The sequence below is a fragment of the Lycium barbarum genome, chromosome 10, assembly GCF_019175385.1.
Source record: "Lycium barbarum isolate Lr01 chromosome 10, ASM1917538v2, whole genome shotgun sequence".
Classification (NCBI taxonomy): Eukaryota; Viridiplantae; Streptophyta; class Magnoliopsida; order Solanales; family Solanaceae; genus Lycium; species Lycium barbarum.
This window is the reverse complement of record NC_083346.1, coordinates 79,436,997-79,462,804: the sequence shown is the minus strand read 5'-3', so window position 1 is coordinate 79,462,804 and position 25,808 is coordinate 79,436,997. Positions and strand designations below refer to the sequence as shown.

The following is a 25,808-nucleotide window of genomic DNA, read 5'->3' as shown; positions in this document are numbered from 1 at the left end:
GATTTAATCAATATAAACTTGGAGAGCGGGACTACCTTCGGGGTTATAAGATATTAGACATATCCATATTAAGCATATAAGAGTTCAAGACTATGTTTAGTAAGTGTTGGAAGGATTAAAGGATAAACGAATCGAAGAGAATACGTTTCGTTGAAGTTTGGTGTGTTGGGGGAGGGTTCTGCGGCATGCCTTGCAGAAGGAGGCCACATTTGAGCTGAGAATTTTGGGAATTCTCTGCCTGGAAATGCGTTGGGATCTGCCTCCACAGATGGCCATCTGCGACGCAGACCCGGACGCAGATCCAGGTCGATTTAAGTTGGCCATTTTGTATCTAATTCGAGGCCCCCTTTTGTTATGTCATTTTTTCACTCAACACATCTCTTAAACACTCTCAAACCCTCTCCCCAAGTTCTTATATCAAACTAGATCAAATCAAAAGATAATTAAGGTGATTCAAGTGCTAGCAAGCTAATAGTGATTGTTGAGTGAGTTGTTCTTCTTATGTTGAAGATTAGAGCTTTCTTTGTAGTGAAGTAATCTGAAGTTGGAGTTGTTCTTGCTTGTTTGAGGTAAGATTTCATCTCTCCTAGATGTACTTGAGCTTGTGTAACCTTTAAACAACTTCTTTGATAAGAAAAGATAGGAGATATACCGTATATCGCGCTCTTGTTAATGTTGGAGTATGGACTGTTCTTGATGGTTGTTCTAATGTTGTTAAAGTGGCTGGATTGACATGAGGAATAGGTGTACTAGTTGTTGTTGTTGTTGTTATACTCCATGGATGTAGAGCGAAAGAATGTATAACAATGTTGTATATAGTGTATATTGGGTTTATTTGGATATGTTATTGAGTTGTGACTTGTTATTGATGTTGTTGATCTTGTGGTTGGGTTGTGGATGTGTATAAAGTAGGGGAAATGTTGGCCAATTCTTTATAGAAGCAAGTTATCATTCGATATACGTGATATACTAGAGATACCTAAGTTAATAAATGTATACCTTTGTTATAGAGTAGGCGTACTAGTTGAGACGAGTTCGTTGTTGGTTTGAATTGACCACACGAGGTATGTAATGGCTATCTCTTCTTTTCTTGGCATGATTCCATATCTAGTAAAATCTTACAAATCACATAAAGAGGAACCTATTGACTAGATCTTGTCTTAGCGATATATAGACTCCCGAGTGGTTGTGTTGTACTTTCCGAGAGATTCTTATCCGCTTCTTATTCCCTCGATGTTAGTAGAGATAGAGAGACATGTTGGTGCCTTATATATATTCCAGCTTATACATGATATACAGCATGATATACTTCTATTTTCTTTAGTCTGGCCACTTGGTCAGTGAGACATTATTGCCTGGCCACTTGGTTAGTGCAACATCATTATTGCCTGGCCACTTGGTTAGTGAGATTTTATATTTGTCCGGCCCTACAGTCAGTGAGATTTTACAGTTGCCTGACCACTTGGTCAGTGAGAGATACACCGAGCCCAATATGTGGCCGGTTAACTATGATATTGCAGTATTGCATTGATATGAGTTGGACCAGGTGAGTTTGTCCCAGGGTATCCTTTGGCCTCTAGATTATTATGCTTTTCAGCTTTTAGTTATTCTATTGTCTTACATACTCGGTACATTATTTCGTATTGATGTCCCTTTTGCCGGGGACACTGCATTCATGCCTGCAGGTGCTGATAGACAGACAGACAGATAGACCTCCCTAGTAGGCGGGACCAGATATCAGCTGATTGGTAAGCTCCACTCATCCGGAGTTACCAGGTCTAGATTTGGAGTCTCTCTTTTGCGTATATAGACATGATGGGTAGGTCGGGGCCCTGTCCCGATCATGATTCAGTTGTGTTCTCTTAGAGGCTTGTGGAAAAACCCTGTATGTTTGTATGTCAGTTTGTGGCCTTATCGGCCCTTGTATATGTCCATTTTGGTACTGTTGAGTGTAGACGTTCATGGCGGCCTCGTTAGCCTACACAGTTATGTATATATATGTTTTGGGTGTGTACGCCCTTCAGATATGCTAGTTAGTATTTACAGATGGTTCAGAACGTGGCCTTGTTGGTATTATATGTTTGCAGGCGGGCCTCATCGGCCTAAGTTGAGGGTCACCCTTCAGAGTTACAGTTACAGAGTAGTACGCTTGGGCCGAGTATAGCACCGGGTGATGGCCACACCTCTCCAGATTTAGGATGTGACACCTCCCCAGCTGTTCGTGCATCCACTATTCTGTTGAGGTGGTTTCTTCTCAACAAGAGTTGACCCTAAGGCTGAGGCTCCCGATCGGGTGATTACGCTAACATCCCCGGTGCTGCAGACTTGGTAAGAAGTTCGTATCAGGCTGAGCAGTGCCTCTACAACCTGATTGGCCCATAGAGAGGGAGAAGATCTAGGGGCAAACTACCGAGGAGTTGTTTGCTTGAGTAGGGTACTCAAATCTCCGTGCAAGCACGCATTGATTTTTAACTTAGCTCTCATTCTAGCTTAAGAGCCATTTTATCTTTGATGTATTCTTTTTGGCTTTCTGTTTGTCCGGTAACTTGCTCGCTATAGAAGCCAAGAAGAGGGTCCAGAGGAGCATGCCCAGCTGGTCCAGATGTTCCGGGATTACATGCAGATGTCGACCACCACTTTGGGATGATGAGGTTGTGAGTGCCACCCAAGCTTTGGAAGAGGCTCCTCTATTCAATTGCTAAAAAGCTTTGGACATTTTCTCTTCACATATAGGTCTTTGTATATTGCGGATTGCCACCTTCAGCAAGCCATATTAAAATGGTGGAACCAACAGCTCCGACCATGGATGAAGCTCATTTTTTATGATATGCCTTATGTTATTTTGTGAAAATTGTGGAAGAGGTGAAATACAATTCAGCATGGTGGTAAGATATCGTTTAAAAATTGATACATGAAGTAACTTTATCGTTACACAAGCTGCTTATGACTCACTACCCAATCAGTGGTGTGCCATTAAATCGGCCTAGAATGGTGCCAACAAAGTGAGCTTCAACCCTTCTTGACAGATTTCCACACCCGAGTACATCCAAACGACTCAACTCTTGCCAAAAGAATGTTCATCAACGTTGAAACAAAGCTAAATAATCGAGATTTTCGAGATTTAATATGTGTTTTAAGTTAAAGTCAACCAAAATCAAAGCCAAAGCCACAAGATCAAAATTCAAAATTAATTTCAAAATTGAATTACCCATGACCTAAGGATTCCAAATTGTGTTCGGACACCAGAAAGAGAACATTTTTCATTCTTTTTTTTTTTTATAAAGGTAACAGTTAGAAGAATCTTCGTTCTAATTTGTAATTGACATCAAGGGAAAATTTGAACTTTTTTCAATGATGTTTTAAGATAAGGAGAAAAGAAGACCCCCACCCCTACGCGTTTCTTTTTAGGGCTGGACATAAATACCGAAAACCGAAAAATCAAACTGAATCGAACCGAAACTTCAACAAACCAAACCGAACCGAACTAGTTTGGTTCGGTGTTTGGTGTCCACCTTCAAAAAACCGAAACCGAAATAGCCGAACCGAAGTTTGATAAAACCGAACACACACCGAAATTTAATACATTACCCAAAAAAATTAAAATAGTTCAGGCCCATTAAGTTTAAAGCCAAAAAAACTCAATTGTAACAAGCCCTCTTTTGCATTTGTATCCCTAATTTTCTACTTCAGTTGAGAAAATCAAATATGTTAAGGAAGGCAACTAGGATGTGTCTTTAGGATTAATGTATGTCCTTTATGTGTTTTCTTAATTATTCTTACGGTATGTATATAACACCTAGTAATCCTATATCATGGTTATAGTTTTCTATTCTTGTAGATCCTGTTTGTTTGATTTTGATTTAAATTTATCAATTTTATATTTTATTGCTTTTGAGAATATGAATTAGTGTCAAGGGAATCGCTTCTAATATCATATCAAAAAAACCGAATTGAAAAAATCGAAACCGAACCGAACCGAACTTTAAAAAACCGAAACTGAAAGAACCGAACCGAACTAGTTTGGCTCGGTGTTCGGTGTCCACCTTCAAAAAACCGAACCCGAAATAGCCAAATCGAAGTTTGAAAAAACCGAATCGAAAAATCAAACGCCCACCCCTATTTCTTTTTGTTGAATGTTGCATCATATTCCCTCCGTCTCAAATTATTTGTTTTTTTTTTGTTTGTTTTTGACACGCCCCTTAAGTATTAATTAGGAGAGGTATTTGGCTACTTTTATGTCACGACCCGACTAGGGGCCATGACGGGTACCCGGGGCTAACCACCGAGCACCACTCATTCTATTACTTATCATACTCATTAAGCGTACATTCATTAATTTATACTCAATCATAGGAAAACCATTTTTCATTTGGAAACATAATTACTTTTATATACATAAGCCCTTCGACTATCAAAATAATAATATATACAATAGTAACATCGTGAGACCATACTACCCACACATACGTATCCACGAGTGTCTACTAGAGTACTAGACATATGGATGGGACAGGACCCCATCGTGCCCAAAATACATATATGTACACAAAAGAATAAACCAAATAGCACCTCCGAAATAATGGAGTGCTCCTGTAAATTTGCTGATGACTTCTACGAGTCTGGATCACCTCTCTGTCTACTTGTGGGCATGAACATAGCATCCAAAGAAAACGGACGTCAGTACGAACATTGTACTGAGTATGTAAGGCATGAATGAAATGAACATGATAGAGAATTCATAAGTCATAAGGTGAAGATACAACCTGTGTAACTTTTAAGGGTGGATACATTTCATACATATATCATATATATATAATCATAGTACATGTATCATCATAGCGCATACATCATCGTATCCTATAAATCATCATCATTATCCCGCGTCCGGGTAACCATCATATGCCGCCCACTAGTGGTGATCATGCCCGGCCCTCTAGGCTCGGTGTAAACATAGCAGCCCGCCTTAGTGGTGACATGCCCGCCCATTTAGACACGGTGGAATCGTATGCAGCCCGTCTTCGTGGTGACATGCCCGGCCAACTAGGCACGGTGGAATTGTATCGTCATATAATCAATCATAAACTCATCATTATTACACATCTCATAGGCATATTCTCATCATACTATTATCATAACGCATGACTGGGAACTCAGAACAACTATACTCTATCGGGGTGACATAAGGTCGTGAACCCTCGATTCCGTTATGGAGCATTCATAAGCATTCTGCCTCACCTTGAAGGAATTAGCATATAAGGTGAGTGTATACAATGAACAACATCAATGGATCATAATAGGAATCATTAGCTTTGTAGAAACATAGTATCATGGGCCTTAGACTCTTTAGACTTAGACTCATCATTATCGTGCTCGTAACATATCTCTTATCTTATCTCATATGAAACTTTTTACTAAGATTGACTCATAATTTTCGGTAAGTAGGAAAGTCATGAAGAGATAGGGAATATCATGTCATAAGAATCATGCCTTAGAAAGAAGGGACTAGCCTTACATACCTTTTCGTTTAGCTACTTTATCGCCCGAACATTCCTCTCCAATATTCACGTCTCTACCTTCAATAGAGTTTATACTCATATTAGATAATCGATAACATAAGTGTGTTTGAACTAAAGCTATAGAAAATTGAGCAGCATCTCCTTTGTTTCTACTACTTTCTCCATATCGTATATCAACTCCCAAACGTCAATAATAACATTCATAATATCGTCATCAACAACTTTTGTCAAATTCATCATTATTCAATCCCCACAATTTCCTCTCAAGGTCATCCATAATCATGATCATAATACAACATTACATTCGTTCTCATCTAACGTTTCTCTCATGCTCTTAACATCATTCATAACGTAATTACAACCACAACATATCAAGAATCATGATTCATATTAATCTACTACTCACAATTGCCACTAATCTCATATTTTGTAACCCATTTTCCATCTTCTTCCATAATCCAAGTGTTTCAACTTTTCAATACCTTAAACAACATGGAATAATCATAAAACTCACCTTTGAATGTGTAGGAACGGGTTTTGGTTGACAATACTTCACTTGAAGAAAACCCTAGCTTCAACTTCCTAGGAATTTCTTGACTCTAGCAACCCCAAAGAGCTTCCTTGCACTTGATTCACTTGAATTTATGATATGAACCTTTGATTTCCTTTGCATTCTTGAAAATGAAATGTATGGAATGTTCTAGAGGTTTGGAGAAAAGTGGAGAAGTGAGTAGAATGAATATAATGAGGTGGGAACACATTTAAATACTTGGAGATACTCAGCCCGTCGAGACTTATACGGACCACTTATACGGTCCGTATAAGTGTCTGTGGTTCACCACCGTGGAAAACATTCTTGCTGTTGGGTTATACGGTCCATATAAAGTTCCACGGTCCGTATAAGGTGGTCGTGTAACTCACAATTTTTCCGAAGTTGTCCTCGTCGTTTCGTTTGATCTCCAATCCTTACACAACCTTCTTAACACTTGTTTAGTACTTCATCAATGATCTAAACATCCCTATAACTCGCCCTCAAGGCCTTACCAACAATTCTTAACGCAATAATTTACGAAACCTTTCCTAAACCCCACTTATAATCCACTTGTCTTTATCATTCCTTATTTCATCAATTCATATGGCTTCAAAATCTTAACGTATGCATTCTCGAGCTACTAAATATCCGTCTTATAGTCTTAAGAACTTCTTGTCATCCTTAAGTTTGCGTTGGTTCATTCACTACACGACGACATGAAATTTCCAAGGTGTAACATTTCACCCTTAATTATATCTAAGTTATAATCTCTCCAATAAATGTTTACTCTATTTATGTGATATCTCCATTAATAACAAAATTCTACCAAACGTAAAATGAGAAAAAAATAATTAATTGTACCTTGAAGTTGTAAAACAGCGAATAATTTGAGACCACTATTTTTAGTAACCACGACAAATAATTTGAGACGGTGGAAGTACCACTCTCATCTGTCAGAGGAAAATTAAGTTGGTTGACAGCTACCTACAGATCAGGTGTAGTGCTTCACCTCAAAGCGTAAAAAATTAAAGAAACTCAATGTCTATTTAAAAATAACATATTTTTTATTTGTTTTCGTTCTCTAAAAATTTATTGCGTGAAATAAAACTCATCATTACTAGGAAATGGAATGCCAAACGATGAAAGACCTACAGGATTAGAACGTATTACAAAAGTGTAGATTGCAACCACAACCTTTTAAGTTGAGACTCTAAAACGTGAATAGTTCAGACGACAAATATAATCGAAATGACGCTGCAAGAATTGAAAGTTGCTTGCAACTTTACATTGAATCATCAGTAACTATTACGCAGAAGGCTAGGAGTGACAAATTATGTTGTCCCAACGAAATCACTAGTTACTTCTACTTTCCGCTCTTGCAATTGAGTCTATAACTTTTTTGTCGACGCAGGGCGAACAGAACTCCAGTACCATCAGATTTAATTTACTTTTAAATGGAGCCAAGGAAAATAAAAATAGAAAATAAATACAGGCACAAAAGCATTGCATATAAATAGATTAATAATCGAAGAGCTAACAACAAAAATTAAATGAAAATGATATATACACAAAGAATGAAGACCGTAAAATTGGCAAAACTGTAGTATACCTCAGAGACAGAGACAAAGAGAAGAGTAATATATACAATCCGGAGTTGTCACAGAGCCCCTAATTCTCGTGACAGGGTGTGCTCCATTCCAAAAGAAGCTAGCAAGCGCTACTCAAGTCTCAACCCAGCCACCACCATTTTTTTCTTGTTCTTGTTTCTCCAGCAGGATACTCTGTAATAATGAAACTGTGTAACGAATACTGCAATTTATATCCCTACCACTACGGCAACAGCTGAGCCCTCCTAGCCAGATAAATAAGCTTTAACTATCTTGTTAAACTTGCTTTATTAAAGCAAAGCCTTAAACTGGAAGTATACCAGTTCAACTAAACTCCCCCTTCGACAACCATTGCAAAAGTACCTAAATGATTACTGAATTTTGACCTAATTGTTTTTATGGACTTCCCAGCAGGCACTACGAGATGAAGCATAGGGAAGAATAGATGCAAGGCCACTGGTTATCAAACAAAAGATATAACCAACGGAAAATTTTAGCCAAAACATGATGGTACTTCAAAATCAATTTGAAACGAAGGCAAGCCCAATACCTTGACAAATGTGGAATAGTAGTAATACTTTGTCTATTTCAAAACCTTGGCAAACGTGGAAGAGATTTAGTTTTTGGGTTGAAGGTGGAGTTCAAGATTATGGGAGCTTTCAGGAAATAGTAAATTTACGTCAGACACTAATTAGAAACTTCTTTAGTAGGCAAAAGATATGTTGAAACCAAATAAATTGTAATACCAATATCTGTTCACTAAAATAGCATGGCTCTTACAAGGATATAGCTATTAAATGCATTCCCTACCACAACTAAAAAAAAAAAGCAATGGTCACTTACCTCCTTGCGGATAGATGGAATTGTAGTGCACTTCAGCCCAAAAGCTCAAAAAAATGACTGCATATATTGAAAAGCAAAATCATTTGGTCTTTCTTTGAGAGGATGAAAAGAAAGAGGAGATGTATTCATTACAATAGTTAGATAATGTGTTAACTCTTTTTTTGAAAAATGAGAAGACAATGTAATAAATTGGCAGCACAAATGATACTGATTCTGCCCTCCGACAAACAAACAAAAAAAAAAAAGAATGAACCGGACAAAACATCCTTGACATATGATCCATTCCATATGTTAAGTCGACCGGGTAAGTCCTTCAGTATGATTATGTCACTCATGTCACAACATTTGATACAAGTATGCACACGAGTGGCACAAACCTATGCTTTTTTATAATTTTGTTTTTCCTCTTTAACTAGATGAAGTTGAATAGCCAAAAATAGCTGACTCTTTCTGCACAAGCTTGTAACACTATCAAATACCATGTCAAAAAAATCAAAATAAAATAAGACGCTGCAGATTGCTTGCGAAATTATAGAAGAGGGAGGAAAGTCTCATGAATTAGAGAGGAAAGCTAATACAGGTATAGGAGAAATCTGGCTGGTTTGTTAGAAGGTTCAGCAATGTTGAGATGCAAATGCTTTTGCTTTTCAAGCACCCTAATCTGCCCACTTATAATACATGGACTTAGGTATAGGTAGGCGTCTAGAAGCCCAACTTGACAAAAACTTGGTGCATAAGGCCCGATATGGATATAAGGAACCAGCACACAAGTATTGTCCCCTCCATATTATTGTTGTCATGCTTGATGGGAGTAATGAAAAGGCAAATTAGCATACCTGACTTGTTGACTTGTAAATGTACTGAGGGTATCTTTTTGTTATTTGCACAGATACTTCATTCTCTATTTCCCTCTCAATCAGATTACTAGTTTTCAGTTACTAGACTTGGCTTCCTACTTTAAAATTGCAATATCTTTTAAGCACGGATTATAAAAAAGAATTGCCAAAAAAAGAAGTCAGGAATAAGTTCATTCTGTTAATTTTGTGTCAATTTTTCGATATTGGTTTCCCCATGACTTCATAATTAGATCTAGATTCATGACCCAATGTACAGTTTCCTTTTTTATCCCGTAAAACAAAAGAAAAACAATGAGCACCCAAGAGTGTGGTCGAGTGGTCAATGAAGTGGGTGCAAACTGTGGAGACTAGGGTTTAAATACTATCAGAAAATGAAAAAATAAAAATAAAAAACAAAAAAACTAGGGGATCTCTTCTTATCTTCCTAAGCCATGGTGGGAAGAAATACCCAGTACTTGTGCTAGTGGGAGGTAGAAGGTACTCGGTGGAATACTCAAGCAACGCACATGCTAGCCTGAACACCACCATAATTGGAAAAGAACAAAAGAAAACAAAGATGAAGAGAAATTACACTTCAAACAGCAAAAATAATCCTTCTTAAGTTACTAATCCAGTGATATCAGGTCGCCAAGTTTCCAACATTAGCATACTCAGTTCAAAGCTTGTCTCAGGAACATCAATTGAAAATGCTGCTAGTTCAATCTAGGTCTCCTTATCATCAAAAAACCCCACCAAAATGCAAAATAATTACTAAAATAAAGACAATAATAGAACCATGTTTTCTACTTCTCCTTCTGACGAGAAAGTAGTTGCATGCTGGAAGCAACAAGCATCAAACGTTCAGCTATGCTTTGCTTGGTTTATGTATTCTAATAATTTCTTTTTCAAAAAAAGCTGTGGTTTCCAGAGCAAGAAAAAGGCCTGTATATTTTGTGGCAATGGCGTTGCAGGACCATAATTGTGCCGCGCACTCAAGAAATGAGTCCCTATTATATCTTTTCTTGAATGATGTGATTGTTAAGAATCTAGTTCCAATAACCATATTTGTCATCTCTCCTCACAACTATTAAAACACCTAAGCAATAGCTCTACTTAATGAAACTTCATCTAGTCCTAGACTCAGGGACGGATCAATGTAAAAGCTTTGGGGTGCCCTAGACTCAGGGACGGATCAGAGTAACAGCTTTGGGGTGCATTGGCACCCGGACATTTTGGCCAAAACTTCTCATTTGTATAGGTATTTCTTTAAGAAAAACATAATATAAAGAAAGGATGGCACCTGAAATTATGAAGAGCTTGTGGGTGCATTTGTTTACTCTCTGAACTCCAGGCGCATGATCAGTGTTCAAATTTGACTCTATAGGCACACCTAATTTGCTTTTTTCTTTTACTTCCTCCATTGTTTGTTCTCCCTCGCTCTTCGCCCATTTAGCCCCATTCTTTCTTCCTTTATTTATATTATATATTTCTTTCTTTTTCTTTTCTAAGGTCTACAAATTTATATTTGAATGCTGTTTTACCCTTTTTCTTCATAATAGTCTTATGTAACATTTCCTTATCGATGAGACAAATCTAGCTATATGTAAATTATATAGCTAATTTAATTGGTTAAAGAAGTTGCGAACTTTGGCAAATTGCATCTATTATCACTGTGAAAGCTCAAAGAAGAATGCAATGTTAATAAGGTTCCTTGGCTTCAAACAAAGATTTTTTAAGTTATTCTCTTTCTCTCTCTCTCTCTCTCTCTCTCTCTCTCTCTCTCTCTCTATTTTTTTTATAACCATGGTGTTCTGGCCAGCTTGCACGCACCTCGACTAATTCCACAAAATACCTTTTAGGTTATTCTCTTGTTAACATGATCTGGTAACTCTCAAGTTAGACATGTAAGGTTCTATTTGTTTCTACTAGCATCAGCTTATACAAAAATTAGGATCATCATCATTTAATGTTTATATTAGGTGTGCCCAATGATGAAGGATAGAAATTTCAAGAGTGGCGATGCTACAACTGAATTTTATCTCTTATATTTCACTCCTTTTTCTTAATGTTTTGCAACAACATATTAGGAATCTTATTTTTTTTCTTAATCAAGTTATGTAAAATTAGTTCATCATTTGATGTATTATGATTCAAGTACAGAATGTTTGACTTGAAGGGGATGTAACTGACTCTTTTTTCTATTTTATGATTTTTTGTGTTTTCATTTTATTCAACTGTATTTGAATGGAAAGAACTAGATCCAACTGAACCAAACATTTTAGCTTGGTGATCGTGCGGTTTATCTATGAACCAAAAGTCAAGTACACTGAACCATTTTGTGTTTTCATTTTATCCCACTGTGTTTGAATGGAAAGAACTAGATCCAACTGAACCAAACTTTTTGGCTTGGTGATCGTGCGGTTTATCTATGAACCAAAAGTCAAGTACACTGAACCAAACTAACCCAAAATGGACTGAACAGATCGAATGTACACTCAAAAGACAATCTTCGTCACTAGTGGTAGACGGTGGCACCTGTGACCTTCAAATCCTAGATCCACCCTCCAACTAGACTCAAAATTACACTGCTCCCACCATGACGCCAAAATTAAGCTAGCAAGGATCCCAAATTTCTTCTTATTAAAGCAAGCTTTTTGAAAGGCCTTAAACAGAGAACAATGAGCATAGAGAATATGGAAATTTCCTAGCGAAACTAGGTCACGGTCTTCCATCGTTGAAGAAATGATGCATGAAGGAACAATTCCTTCCTTAGCCAACTACAGCTCTACACCACTATTTTGCTTTCAAAACCAAAATCCTTCTTGTTGTGAAGAAATTAGAGCACTTATTTTAAAAAAAAAAATAGAAGTTAATGCTCCTATTTAATGACACGCATTGGAACATGGTGCTAAAGATGAGTCAATTTCTACATTTGACTATCTCTCCATCAAATGGACAAGTATAATAGGGGTCTTTTATGCGAAGTTTCCTAGTTTACCACTTCACCGACATTAAGCTTATCATTTTTCCCAAGGTGAACAAAAGCCTGGTGCTAAAGAGACCTAGACTAGAAAAACTTAAAAGACCATGGAAGCAATAATGAGGATAAAAGGCTAAAAGACTTGCAGCTGGATAGCAAACGACCAATATCTTCAGAAGGGCAGGTTTTGCACTTTTTAACATTGAATTGTACTTCGTCCTTTTGTTATGCAAAAATCAATCAACTTTCCAGTTTTTGAATTTTGATCCTAATGTGGTCATGTTGAAAAAACTAGTGAAAGATCACGACATGAAATCATTACAATGAACTCATTCCAAATTGATTTCTAGTATTACAATGTAATTGTGCTGAAGAAAATCGTAATTTTAAACCAGAAAGTGAAATTTATAATCAATAACAGATAACACCGAGAGGGAAAAAGGGATGAAAATTAGCATGAGATAAAGCTTAATGCCAATAATCACTATTCAGTTAAGGCAATTTGTTACAATTATCACATGTCACTGCTTATTTTTGTTTCTTTAGTTTACACGCGTCAGTGTTTTTTCTGTTTTACTAGTTTACAAGCATTCAGACTTGTGCTGTTATTTAGTCTAGTAGTGATACATGCCAAATTGTCCAATGTTCTCCTCATCCCGTTACTTGTTTCTTCAGTATATCATGTATGCTACAATCTAAGGTCTAACGTTACCCAACAACTGGACAACCTGTACACAACACCAGTACCCATATGCATGTAACATAGCTTGTTTCTCCTTCCAAAAGTAGTGCTGCTTCAAGCATCTCTCACTATTTGTTGTCTTATTATACTTCAAAAAGTTGTACTCCTATTCCACAAAATCTTTCTCAATTCTCTGTACTAAAGGGGATAGCTCCAACTTGATTAATGTGTATGCGTAGCCGATGTCGATCATTAGGACATCATTTATCACTTGTTATTCATTTTTTATAAGACACGTGATATTATTCAGTTTATCTATTATCTAGAAACAACATAGAGATCTCAGAGATAAGGTTTTATCTAATCTTATCTTTTTTGTTAAGAGGTCTAGTTCATTTAAGAGTTCTAACTTCTTCAGAACTCACTATCCATAGCTAGGATCCTCATAGGCTTCGTTTGGATGAAAATACTTGAATAATATTTACATGAATTTTTTTTTGAAACTGGTAACTTTGTATTCCTCAGCATTAAGGGTATGCTGGCCACCTCCAAAAATTTACACTTTACTAAAATATTTTCATGAATTCTCTATCTTTATTCCTTTTTCCTCCTCCTTTCTCACCACACCCCCTCATTCTCTCTTTCTCCCCTTCCTCAGATCTCTCTCTATCTTATTCTGATTCTTTTTGTACTTGTTAGACCTAGTAATCGTCCTAGAAACTCCTTGAAGTTGCCAATTTTAGGATCTTTCTTTTCTTTTTAGGTTAAATAAATCTACCATAACACGATTACATAAAAACATGCACAAAAGAAACAAAAAACAAGATGAATAATTAAAAAAAGCTCACTCTGATACAAATATATAAAGATGTACAACAGAAAAACTACTCGCTGACATAAGAAAAAAGAACGTATAACAGAAAAATACTCTATGAAAATAAAGACTTACTTCTGTTTGACTTCTGACTTTGTGGAAGAATCTCAATGTAGCAGGTGTCTTTAAATGATGTAATGACAAATATCTTAACACCGTACTGTAATAACATTGGAACAAATGTTAGTTACCAATTGAAAATTTAAAACACACTTGAATTGAGAATATAGTAGATTACCATCATATTCATATGATAATAGACAATAAAAGAGAGAAATTAGGGTCCTTAGGTTAGGAAAAGAGAAGGAGAAATGACGGGAAGGAATCAAACCATTCTCCGAGGACTGAGATTACTCGGGTACAAAATTCAGAATCTATCTATGCGGATCAAATCCCAAAAAAAGGCGACAGCCCTAGCTAATCAACTGTTTCAAACAAAAAATTGGGGTTTGGGAGAACAAAAAAGAACAAATCCATGACATGCATCGTTCTCCAGAACAAAGTGAACAGTGAGGCCCTATAATAGCAACATATGTATTAACCCTCAGGGGTTGGCCTGGTGGTAATTGGCTTGAGCCTTGGGGTGCTCCCTTTCAAGGTCTCAAGTTCGAAACCCACTGGGTGCAAACAATTTCTGAGGAGCATCGGACTGGGGTAAAACCCTGAATTACCTGTGGTGCACTTGCGGGAAACTCCTTGCCGGGGGCCTGTGCACCCCCGGGATTAGTCGGGGCTCAAAGAGACCCGGACACCCGGTGCTTAATCAAAAACAAAATAGCAACATATGTATTCTAACTTTTGTATGTTGCTCTTAGAGTTATAGTGCTTGTTCTTCATAAAGTATTTATTGAAGTATAATAGCTACGGTAACTGTTGCTTTCAAGAGTCAAGACGCAAAATGAATTTAAAGGTATTGCTTGTGAATCCAAAAATCTGGAATAAGGGTAATGTTGAGAATATAATTAAGTAAATAAAGTGTGCTCTCTTACCGCTTAAGCTTTCTGATAAGATGGTCACAAACTTCAACATGGTATCAGAGAAGACAGAGATCATAGGTTCGAGTCTCACCACCATCATTATAAAAAGAAGGCTTAATACATAGAGATTGTCCCCAAATCCCTGTTACATAACCCTTCACCACGAAATCATCTTACATACCCAAATATTTCAAATGCGTGTCTATTACGCCCCTTTTCACCTACGTGTCACACGTGTATTTTTACACAGAACTAGACTCGAATGCTAAAATAATTTACTTTTTTTTTATCAATGATCTTTTTCTAAATTTAAAAAAAAAAAAAAAAATTCCACCTTATTTATTCACCACCGCGCCACCTCATCTCAACGCACTGCCATTACTACCAGCAAAAAATCACCATTTTTCACCTTAAAATTATCTCCATCAGCTTTTCACACCAGAAAACTACCGTAATAAATCACTATAGTTCTACTACATAATTCATCTCCTATTGCTGATTCTAAAAAGGACTCAGAGTGGGAAGAAACAGGAGGTAGAAATGGTCACCAGAAAAAATTTCGGGCCAAGATCCGGTGAAATGGTTCTTCTATCTCATAGGAGTGATTTGGTATTCACCATTTTGTACCCATATGCAGTAAACAATAGATAGCGGGAAGGAAGTTTCCTACATATTTCTTCTTTATAATAAGATTCTTATGCAGATCTCTCTCTCTCCGGCCGAAAAATTCTGGGTTTGTAGTGCAGTTGCAAGTGAGGAAGATGATGGAGCTTTAGAGTTCTAGTCCTAATTTTTTGGAGAAAATCTGAATCTTGAATTGGGACTACATTGAACTAAGTACCTAAGTTTTGGTTTGAACAGGAAGGTGTTGGTTGTAGGTTTTTCTGGTGGTTCGCGCTGGTGGAGAAAGAGATGAACTAAGGTGTATAATTGTAATTTTAGGTGTTTTATTTTTTTTAAAAAAAAAAAAATCAATGACACGTATCACGTCATTGTTGGTGCGTGAAATACACCACTTTATCTGAAGTGGTTAAACACAAAAGTGGTGTGTAAAAGAAACACTTTAAACACAATTTGGGTGTGTAAGGTAATTCCTGTGGTCAAGGGGTGTGTTGCAGGGATATGGTGACAACCTCAGGGGCAATACAATAGCAACAACAACATACCCAGTATATTCCCACAAGTGGGGTCTCGGGAGGGTAGAGTGTACGCAGACTGACTCAGGGGCAATCTATGTATTAAGCCTAAACACGTGCTTGGCCCATGAAAATGAATGGCCCGCACGGGAGGGGGCGGGTTGAGAATACAATTAAGTAAATAAAGTGTGCTATATCTCTAACAGGTTAAGCTTTAAGATGAATACAATTAAGTAAATAAAAGTGTGCTCTCTGTAACAGCTTAAGCGTGTATAGATGAGATGGTCACACACTTAAACAAGTAACTATATCTTTTACAAAAACGTTAGAAACACCAAAATTTGGAAATAAGATATGAGATATATTACATTTTAGAATCATTACAGAACAACATATTGATTCTAAAGTAACTAGTCTTTAGCCTTTTCGAGACCAAGTAATTAATATTTACAGATAAAAGAGTTCGGATGCTTTAAAGGGTTGTTCTTCTTGCCACTGATTTCTAGTTTGATCAAGTAACCTGTTGTTATCAGTTTTGACCTTTGTTGCATGGGCCACAATGTGAATAACTAAATTTCATCCAGCAATCATTATTAGGAAGGACCTTAATTACATCCTCCTGGCATTTGCGGAATACTGAAAATACCAGTGAATTACCAAAATCAACCCCAATTTCTTCTGGTTGATGAAAGTCAACAAAGAAACTCGCATGATACACAACACAAACTGATGTGCTATAAATTGTAGTAGGTTTTATGCTCCACTCAGAAATGAACCAAAAGATACAAAGCAAAGGAATGATAAGTTGATAGCAAATACATTTTCAAATTCCTCAACAAACTTCCCATTAAATTCCTAATAACAGATCTTATCAGGATACATTTCTCATTTCTTTTGAATTTATAATATTTTGTTTGCCTATGATTTGTCAAATTTTGGATCTCTATGAGTACTATTTTCTTAGCTAGAATAACAAGGTCATAAAAACAGAATTCAGAAATTCTTAGTCAAGAGACTACAGTAGATACAAAGAAGAGGTCAGAGATAGAATTTACATCAAGAAGACCTAAATCCATCAACAAGAATGTGGATAATGACTTGGAACACAAAGCAACTCAAGCCACGGGTAATTCCCTCTGTCTCTCTCTCTGAAAAGTCAAGAAGCCACTGGCAAAATTATGTGTGTCAAAGGGTTTTACTTAATAAATCCCATGAGCTGGAGAGCATATTTTTGTCAGCACATAAGCTCTTCCTATTATAATATTTTGAGAGAGGCTTCATCCCAAAATTTCATAACGTCTCATTCAGAGACATGTTTAAGCCATCAAAGCTGTTGGCATCAAGAGCGAAGACTGGCAGAGTAGACTAATTGAATACAAAGTCACTTCACTTGATCAAAGAAATACAACAACAACAACATACCTAGTATAGTCCCACAAGTGGGGTCTGGGGAGGGTAGAGTGTACGCAGTCCTTACCCCTACCTTGCGAGATAAAAAGTCAGTTTCCGATAGACCCTCGGCTCAAGAAAAGCAACTCCAAACAGGCAAAAAAGAAATAAGGGAATTGAAGAAGCCATGTCACTTGATCTAATAAATAGAATGTCTAAAAATGATAAGAACGTTTAATGCCACACTACTTCTTGTTCATTTTTAAAAAGATCTGTCATATTGCGCAACTTACAATAGCACTGAAGATCTCACTAAGAATGGAATTTATCCAAATATGTCATTTAGGAGCTTTGTCCTTCCAGTCCAAAGGAGCTTTCTTCTATTAAAAAGATCCATCCTCTAATCAGAAAGAACTGAAGCCGGCTTATCCAAATAGGGGTTGCCTGACTAAGCAAGCACCAGACCCCTGTTGAAACATCTAAAATGGCACTGAAGGCTAGCTTGTAAACAATTCACTTCTAATACCCCATCGAATAACCAATCAAGTTCAACAGACCTGAAAACTACCACAGTAGCCCAAATTTTTTATGTTCCTCAATCTAATTGCAAGTAACTATCAGTTTCATCAATATATGCTAGAGTAAGTTCTAAATAAATCAATTCAACAAATTACTGTGGAAACACAAAAACACCAGAACACAAGGGAGAGGGAAGAAGACAATACTGAATCTGCAGCAGCCTGCAAAGTTACATGATCACCCCATTCGCCAGCCCTGTTAGATGGAGCAATTCAATAAGATAATCATCATAAAATAGAAAAGACAAACTGAAAGGAGCTTCAGGCTTTACTTGCTCATTTTCTTCAAGTATTCATCGAAGACCATCAGAACATAACCCTCATACAACTCCCTATGGGACTTGAGCTAATAAAAACAATAATTAGAAGTAATCAATAGTTAGAAAGAAGTAAACTGAAGGGCATGATCACAACACGCAGCCATGATTTAATTTAACTTCATATGAGAAAAGGTATGCAGATGTAAATATTGGATCGATTGGCCACCTCTTTGTGCCTACACTTTCCCATTTTTGTTTTTTGGAAGCTGGACACAGCCTTTTGCTGACATGCAACTATTGCTTTTTTTCTTTTTATTTATTATGGCTCACAAGCAACCATGGTATGGAAACGATGTTGCAACTAATAGAAATGTTTGAGAAAGACCTGTTTAAGAACTTCTTCCCTCACAAATTTGTGATGCTCAGTACTGCGATATATTTGGTCTGACAGTGAGCGGAACTGCAAATATGTCATAAAGCATTACATAAGTTAAAAAAATATTACCTCATATATCATATCATGCATAATAGAGGAAAAGATAAGATGTAAGAAAACACAGTTGTGAAGGGCCTATCTCTGATGCAGCTGAAATGGAAGTAGAAAAGCTTTACCTCCTCCATCCTCTACAATATCCTCTCAGGGGTGACGTTCTAAAAGATACATCTCTCAACTTTTACTTCCTAACCAAAAGTAAGAAAAATCCTAAGCCCCCGCAACCCCCAAAAGAAAAGAAAATAGAAACAGACAAAAAACCATCTAGTAATTAACTAAATAAAAATGCTCATATAGATCGGAACATGTCATTCACAGCATCAAAAGAGATAGGGATAGGGACAGAAAAGAAGGGGACAGATCGAGAGCAAAGGACACTCCTGAAGTATCATACATGAAAGCAACAGGTCCCTTCTTCAAATTTCCTTGGATTCCATTGGATGCGGAACTCAGCAGACTAATACAGAATGGACATTAATGTTTTCAGGCCACAACGGACAGCCAGGGAAAAAAGTTAAAGAAAGAGAAGAGACAGATGCATTTTACAGAGATTTCAAAAAAGCTATTTTGTTCTCTAAGGGGTCATTTGGTTCACATGGATAAAGAAAAATAATCCTGGGATAAAATGTGGGATTATTTAATCTCGTGTTTGGTTGGATTTTAGTTTCCAGTATAAGCAAATCTGGGATAAAATCCCAGGATAGCTAATCCCGAAATAAACAACCAAATGACAAAAGTACCCTTCTTCAAAATTCTTTTCCAAGTCCTTTAGGAAAACCAAAGTTAAAACTAATAATAAAAATTTATCTGTAAAACCAAACACATGTTTATATGTCGTATATCCCATTTTTAACCAATGAACCGAGCATTTTCCGAAAAGAAAGTATATGCACTAAATAATCCTCTTATTATTTAATCCCGTATTATAATCCCTGTATAACTTGTTAACAAACCAAACTACCCCTAAAGAAATAGTGTATTGCAAGTGATTTTAGTCCCAAAAAAAGGAGTTAATCTATTGCAATATTTCTATTGATCAGCAAGGAGTCATTAGAAGAAGACGAAATAAACTGACCTGACAGTTGCCATCTCCAGAAACTTTTAACTCAACTAGATCATATACTTCCAACCTATAGAAAAAGTGTTCCTCTCAAACATCCATCCATCATTATGCAAAAGGTACATATAAGAAGAAATCTTTTCTACCACAGATATTATTTCGTTACAGTTCTTGCTTATTTCAAGAATGAACTATGTGTTCAGCAGCGCAGACAAAAGAACTATGTGTTCAGCAGCGCAGACAAAAGTATAACAAATGGTTTTCCACATTTAATAAAATCCACTGAATGGAATAACTTTCATAAGGGAGATTCTCTCTTCCCGATTTTCAAGAAGGGAGATTCTAGGATCTTCAAGAGAGGTCATTCCACCACTCCAATTTAAATTTTTCTTCTTTTTTTTTTTTTTTTAAACCTCTCATTTCAATTAGAGTGCTTAAGAACGATATTAGAGCATAATTATGAGTAGAAATTGCAATATTTGTGTTGAAGAAGTCCCACATCGGTCTAAGATGGGTGATCTCTTTATATGGCTTATCCTCACCCCTTGAGCTAGCTTTTGGGGTTGAGTTAGGCCCAAGATCTATTTCTTTACATGGTCTTTCGGAAACAGCCTCCCTGTCTTCCGAGATAGGGGTATGGTCTGCGTACACTTTACCCTCCCCAGACCTCACATTGTGGGATTTCACTGGGTATGTTGTTGTTGGTATTAGAGCAAGACCATTTCATTTCTTGTTCACGATGTTGGGCCCCCATACAAAAATTGCCACGCTCCAGATATCCATCCTTGGGTGTGGGGGTTTTGGTGTTGGGGGGGGGAGGAGTGTGTTCAAGAAGTCCACATCGCTCAATTATGAGATGCACGATCTTTTCTCGGGCAATCCTCACCTCATGAGACTCTTTTTTTTTTTTTTCCTATGAAGTCCAAATGCATTTGAAACTCCCACTTATGATGGCTTTGATTTTGCTGTTACTTCTCAGTTAGGCAAAACTAGTTAACATGCAATGTTGACCGTCTCATATGCAAGTCCGTCGCTAGCTTGGAGAAGACAAAGGTCTACCAGACAGGAAAGTCACGTAACTTATCTGACAAGTTTGAATTCCTTTTTCTAGCAAAAAGCTACCAGAGAGAAGTTAAAGTTACCTGTCCATCAGCCTTCGATGATCTGATTTGGCTTCATCTACTGAGGGTATATCTCCATTAATTTTGGGAACATGCTGTGGAAACCAGGGAACAGAGTTGAAAGTAATTCCAGTTCTTCTAAATGAATGGCATAAAAAACAAAAACAGGAAAGGGGAAAAAGGGTAGTTCAAGAATCATACTACACAAACAGCAGAAAAGAATGAAGACTGATGCCAGAATATCACAAACTATTGAAAGGGCCAACCATCAACGCCTAATAGCTGCATGAACCAATCATTTGTATTTGATTGCTGTAAATTTATGCGGTAAAATTAAATAAAGAAAAGTGAAAAAAGATGACCACTGTAGCTCATAATCAGGTGACCAGCTAGAGATAAAACTTTGCATTTCTCAAGTACACAGGTTTCTAAAGGGATTCTAAGCATAAGGACTTACAGTGATAAGATTTATAGTTTTCCATTTCAAAAGATTAGTTACCCAAAACTAAGGGGTAAAATTGGCCTAATCACATCTGACCTGTTAACATTTTTAATCTAGTCTACCATTTCTCTTTTGCATAAAGTAACACATTTTAAATAGGCAAAATATATAGATGACCCCTTTAAGTTGTCCACAACGACCATATAGACACTTTAACTTTATCAAAGACCAGATAGACACCACAACTTTGACTTCATTCTTTTCTGCTGTTTGAGTAGAGTAAAAATGTTTAGCTACAAGTAAAACTCACAGGGATAGCAGCCAACTGATTCAAACGTTTCCCAACTTCACCATCAAGAAGAGATTCATCCTCTATCTCTGGTGAAATAGCTTGATGCTCCCAGTTGGATGATGTAGCTGAGAGAGGGCAAAAGGTAATCATTCCATTACTATCTGTCTCTTCTTCATTGCCATCAAGTGCTGCACATTCCAAAATATTATCAACATAAGTATGCAAAGCAGAGTTGTCTAATCTGTGTACATAAAACTTCGGCCTCTTCCTTACAAAAATTGTAATTCCGCCTTGACGGTGAAACCCAATCCTGAGCAAGAACTGACGCTCTTCGATGTTCTTCGTCAGTGTGTGAAGATCCTATGGATTCCTCCAGTGAAAGTCGTGATAGTTCCTCCTGAAGAGCATGGGAAATCACCTCATCATTCTCCACGTTAACATGCATAGGCTCAGAATAACCTTCTCTCACATACCCAGGCTGAGAAGAATTCCTGTCATACTGAGTAACAGTTCTGAGAGAACCACCATTGTTTATACCACAAACATCTATAAGGTGGAGATTCCACCTCACCACGTCAGGATCTGGCTCATAAACAGTCATTTATGCGTACAAATTCCTGCAGATCCCAAAGAATTAACAGCAATTGAGTCCACACATCTCTTTCCAAAAAAATATTAAATGGCCTTTTAAAGGCTGAGATTTAATTTTATTTTATTTTTTTAAACAAAGAAATATCTCTTGCCAAAAGCTTTTAAGCTAATAGATTTTAGGGTTCAACAGTCAACCACATCCGCAAGAGGAGATGTTAAACAGAAACTGGAAAAGTGAGTGCATGCAAATACATTCATACATTTACAGATACAGACTTTTATCAGAGCTGTCAGAATGTTGTAACTGAAGTTGTACCAACGATGGAGACATCTAGTCTTTCTGCCTCTTGAAAGAAGGACAGGACATAATACATTAAAGTTAAAATTAAAGCTCTAAGCTTCCTTTACCTTTATAAAATTGTGTACCCTCTCGCTTATTGTAGAAAAAGAGTGTTTTCCTGTTGTCACTTAACCTTTCCAAAACAGGACTTAATTCAATCAATCAACAAATTTCAAAAACTGTTCAACCTCTCCATATAATCTTGCAACATATGCTACAGAGTAATTGTACTTTTCTTCTGATAAAATTCCTTCCAGTAAGGACCATATCTAACTTCTTTTTTCAGACTTATGGAGGACAGTTTTGTCGAAATAAGTACTTACTCCCTCCGTTTCAATTTGTTTGTCTGGTTTTGACTTGGCACGGAGTTTAAGAAAGAAAGGAAGACTTTTCAATCTTGTGGTCATACAATAAAGATACGTAGAATGTACCAAAATGCCCTTCCTCCAAGGAGAGAGTTTGCTTTACCCAACTCCCTTTTTGATAACAAGGCAGAAATCCCCGACCCGACACTTGTTAGTTTCGAATGAAGAATGAAAAGTGCCCGGGTACTTCTCCTTTATCCCTTGCCTTGCTTTTTTGCTCGGCCACTCTCTGTTCTTAAGTAAGGGTTCCCCTCTCTCAAAAAAAAAAGAATATGCTAATCGTTACCGATACCAGGCAGAGTTGCTTTTCCTTGCTCCAGAGGAGATTGGTATTGGTAGAGTCGCATTCAACCCCGACTTTTTGCCCTTTGGCTGGTAATCACATCGGCCATAAGGTGATAGAGGACACCGGTGCATTGATAGATGCCAAGGAGTCACAACTGTTCTTGAATGTACGAAGGTAAGCCGCCATAAACGGATTTCCTTTCTTCTGTCGAAAGTTGGAATTAGAGTTGCCAAAAAAGGAAAGACACATTCTTTTTTAAACGGACTAAAAAAGAAAGTAAGACAAGCAAATTGAAATGGAGGAAGTACTTAATTGGTTGACTTATGGGACAAGCACAAAGGACATCCAAACAAAGTCAGTCACTAAATAGAACTCCTTTGTGCACTGTTGGGTATACAAGCTAACAAGATAAAGAAGATTATGCAAATTACATAATCCTTCTACTTTCAACCCACCCACAAATGAAATTATACTATAGATAGGCAAAGTATCTAATTCCATCAAATGCATTATTGTGTAGATGAAAGACATCATAGGTGGGACCTAATAGTGCCAGACAGCCTATAGTCAACAATGTTATCTCCTCCCGCCCAGAAGCATATTTGCTCTGACGATGCATCAAGTTTTTCTGCCATCTGAGGTTGGACAATACAAGGAAAAATCTGGATTTTTCACCTTCATCTAGCAGAGTAACTCACCAAGTTCTTCTGCAAACTTATGCAGGAGAAGATAGCTAGCTGGCCGCAAATACTTCAAAGAACAAAGTATGTACTCATAGGCATTCTCATTAAAAGGATTCATTTATATCGCAAGAATTAAGCTCCGCTATTCCCTTTCATTCTAGGAAGTGGTGGTAAAAAGGTAAAAACACTACAATATTTATTTCTTAATTCCAACTCGTTAATGTTATTAATATACTCGCATCATCAAAAGGGAGTGCCGAAATTAGGTTGTGCCTACTATCGAATTGCTGCCAGACAAAAATGAAAAGCCTCACAGATGAGTAGGTCAGTTTGTACTAAACATGTTTTAAATGGAGCCGTTATTGGTATGTAATCCAATTCTGGTGTGTGTAAAGATGTAGTACACAGACTTTTGCTTATTGTCTGCATCTTTAGTCGAAAGCTATTCTTTCCACTAATTTCTTGAAGACTTCCTTTTGTATTAAATAGCCGCTCTCCTATAAGAGAAGGAGCTTTCTCCAATTGTCTCAGAAGAGAAGACTAAGAGCTGCATGAGTATCTTAGACTAGAACCATTCACTTTCCAGAACTCACCACAAATATCAAATAAAACTACAAACTCTATGATGACAGGACTTGCTAAACTCTTCCTACAAATGTGGCACATTAAAATTCTCAAAGAACAAGTTAAAACATACATACATAACATAAGCATTCAATACGTTTTCACTACTTCTCTTTCCTCTTCCTTTCATGGAATGGATTAATAGAGTTTTCGTAACAAAAACCAAAAGTAACACTTGAACAGAACAACAATTTTCTTTTTAAAAAAAATTACAACATGGTATGCCACAGCCACAAAAAAAAAAAATACTAGACAAAGATTTGATCTTCATATAACTTAAAAATAAGTCAAAAAAATAGAGAAAAAAATCTCCGCTTTTGTAAAGCATTTAGAGCCTGTTCGGATGGGCTTATCCTTATAAGCTGCAAACATCTTATAAGCCAAAAAAAAAAAGTTAGAGTAAAAAAAAAAAGTTGGTAGTCTAACTAATTTATTTATTTATTTTTGCGTTGTTTTTAGCTTATAAGCTGCTTTAAATAAGCTAAGTCAAATGTGCTCAATTATTTTTTTTGAGCTTATTTTAAGCACAAAATAACTTTAAGCTGACCAATCAAACACTCAAAAAAAAAAAAAAACGAAAAAACTTATAAGCCACTTATAAGTTAATCCAAACGGGCTCTTAGTTGCTTTTTCCAAATCTAGCAAACAAATTTCCAATTAACCGAAAAGGGGAAAAAAAAAAGTAGAGTCTGATGTAATAACAGAAGAGTATGATAGAATTCTGAAAGTGCGTAATTAAGTAGATATGAATTTGAACAGAAGATACGAACCTTTAAATTGGAGAAAGAAAACTTGAAACTTGGGAGAGAAAGCATAAACAAAATCTGGAATATTATTATTATTATATCCTTAAAACAATGGAACGGTGAAATCAGGCGTGGTGGAGTAGTTGAAGAAAGATTGTATTCTTTCAATGGGAAAAGAGGAAAAGGAACAAACGGATTTCCGGCGTGAAATTGATCTCCTAAGTAGGGAAGGTGGGGCCCACCAATCTTAGGCTTGTGAAATTGACATTTTTTGGCAGACACCAAAGATGAGCCGCCAACCGACACGTGGCCTGCACCGGCATCTCGGTTATTGTGACGTCTACGGATAATAGTCCGGATGCTTTTTAAGAAGCGTTTCGACATGGTTTCAAATGATGAAATAAAATTATAATTTGAAATTATATTTGGACATGTAATTTGAATTTTTTAAGTTATTTTTTTTTTATACATATAAAATTTTCACAAGTTGTGAAAACTATCAAAATATTTTTAATTTTTATACAATCTTACAAAATGAGTAAGTCATAGTTTATA

At 36.7% G+C, this 25,808-nt stretch overlaps 1 protein-coding gene across 24 annotated transcripts; it reads right to left on the bottom strand.

Moving 5' to 3' along the window:
- Positions 1-4,361: 4,361 nt before the first annotated feature.
- Positions 4,362-25,571, bottom strand: LOC132612593 (OVARIAN TUMOR DOMAIN-containing deubiquitinating enzyme 9-like). 24 transcript variants are annotated; one of them, XR_009571885.1, is made up of 14 exons: positions 25,278-25,565; positions 21,892-22,235; positions 21,637-21,806; positions 20,906-20,979; positions 19,779-19,833; positions 18,596-18,670; positions 18,223-18,296; positions 18,098-18,146; positions 13,946-14,030; positions 8,499-8,555; positions 7,658-7,829; positions 6,031-7,495; positions 5,517-5,573; positions 4,362-4,636 (listed from the first exon to the last, which is right to left on the bottom strand). XR_009571885.1 is itself a non-coding variant. In XM_060326679.1 (12 exons), exons 3-12 carry the CDS (start codon positions 22,217-22,219, stop codon positions 7,777-7,779), a joined length of 1,020 nt encoding a protein of 339 aa, XP_060182662.1. In that variant the 5' UTR covers positions 22,220-22,235; positions 23,201-23,404; positions 25,278-25,566; the 3' UTR covers positions 7,536-7,776. The 24 variants fall into 24 exon arrangements, 10 of the variants coding, with proteins under 10 accessions (XP_060182662.1, XP_060182659.1, XP_060182664.1 ...); XR_009571888.1 differs by lacking the exon at positions 6,031-7,495; XR_009571887.1 differs by lacking the exons at positions 5,517-5,573; positions 6,031-7,495 and having other exon boundaries at positions 4,362-4,639.
- Between the last annotated feature and the right edge of the window lie 237 nt (positions 25,572-25,808).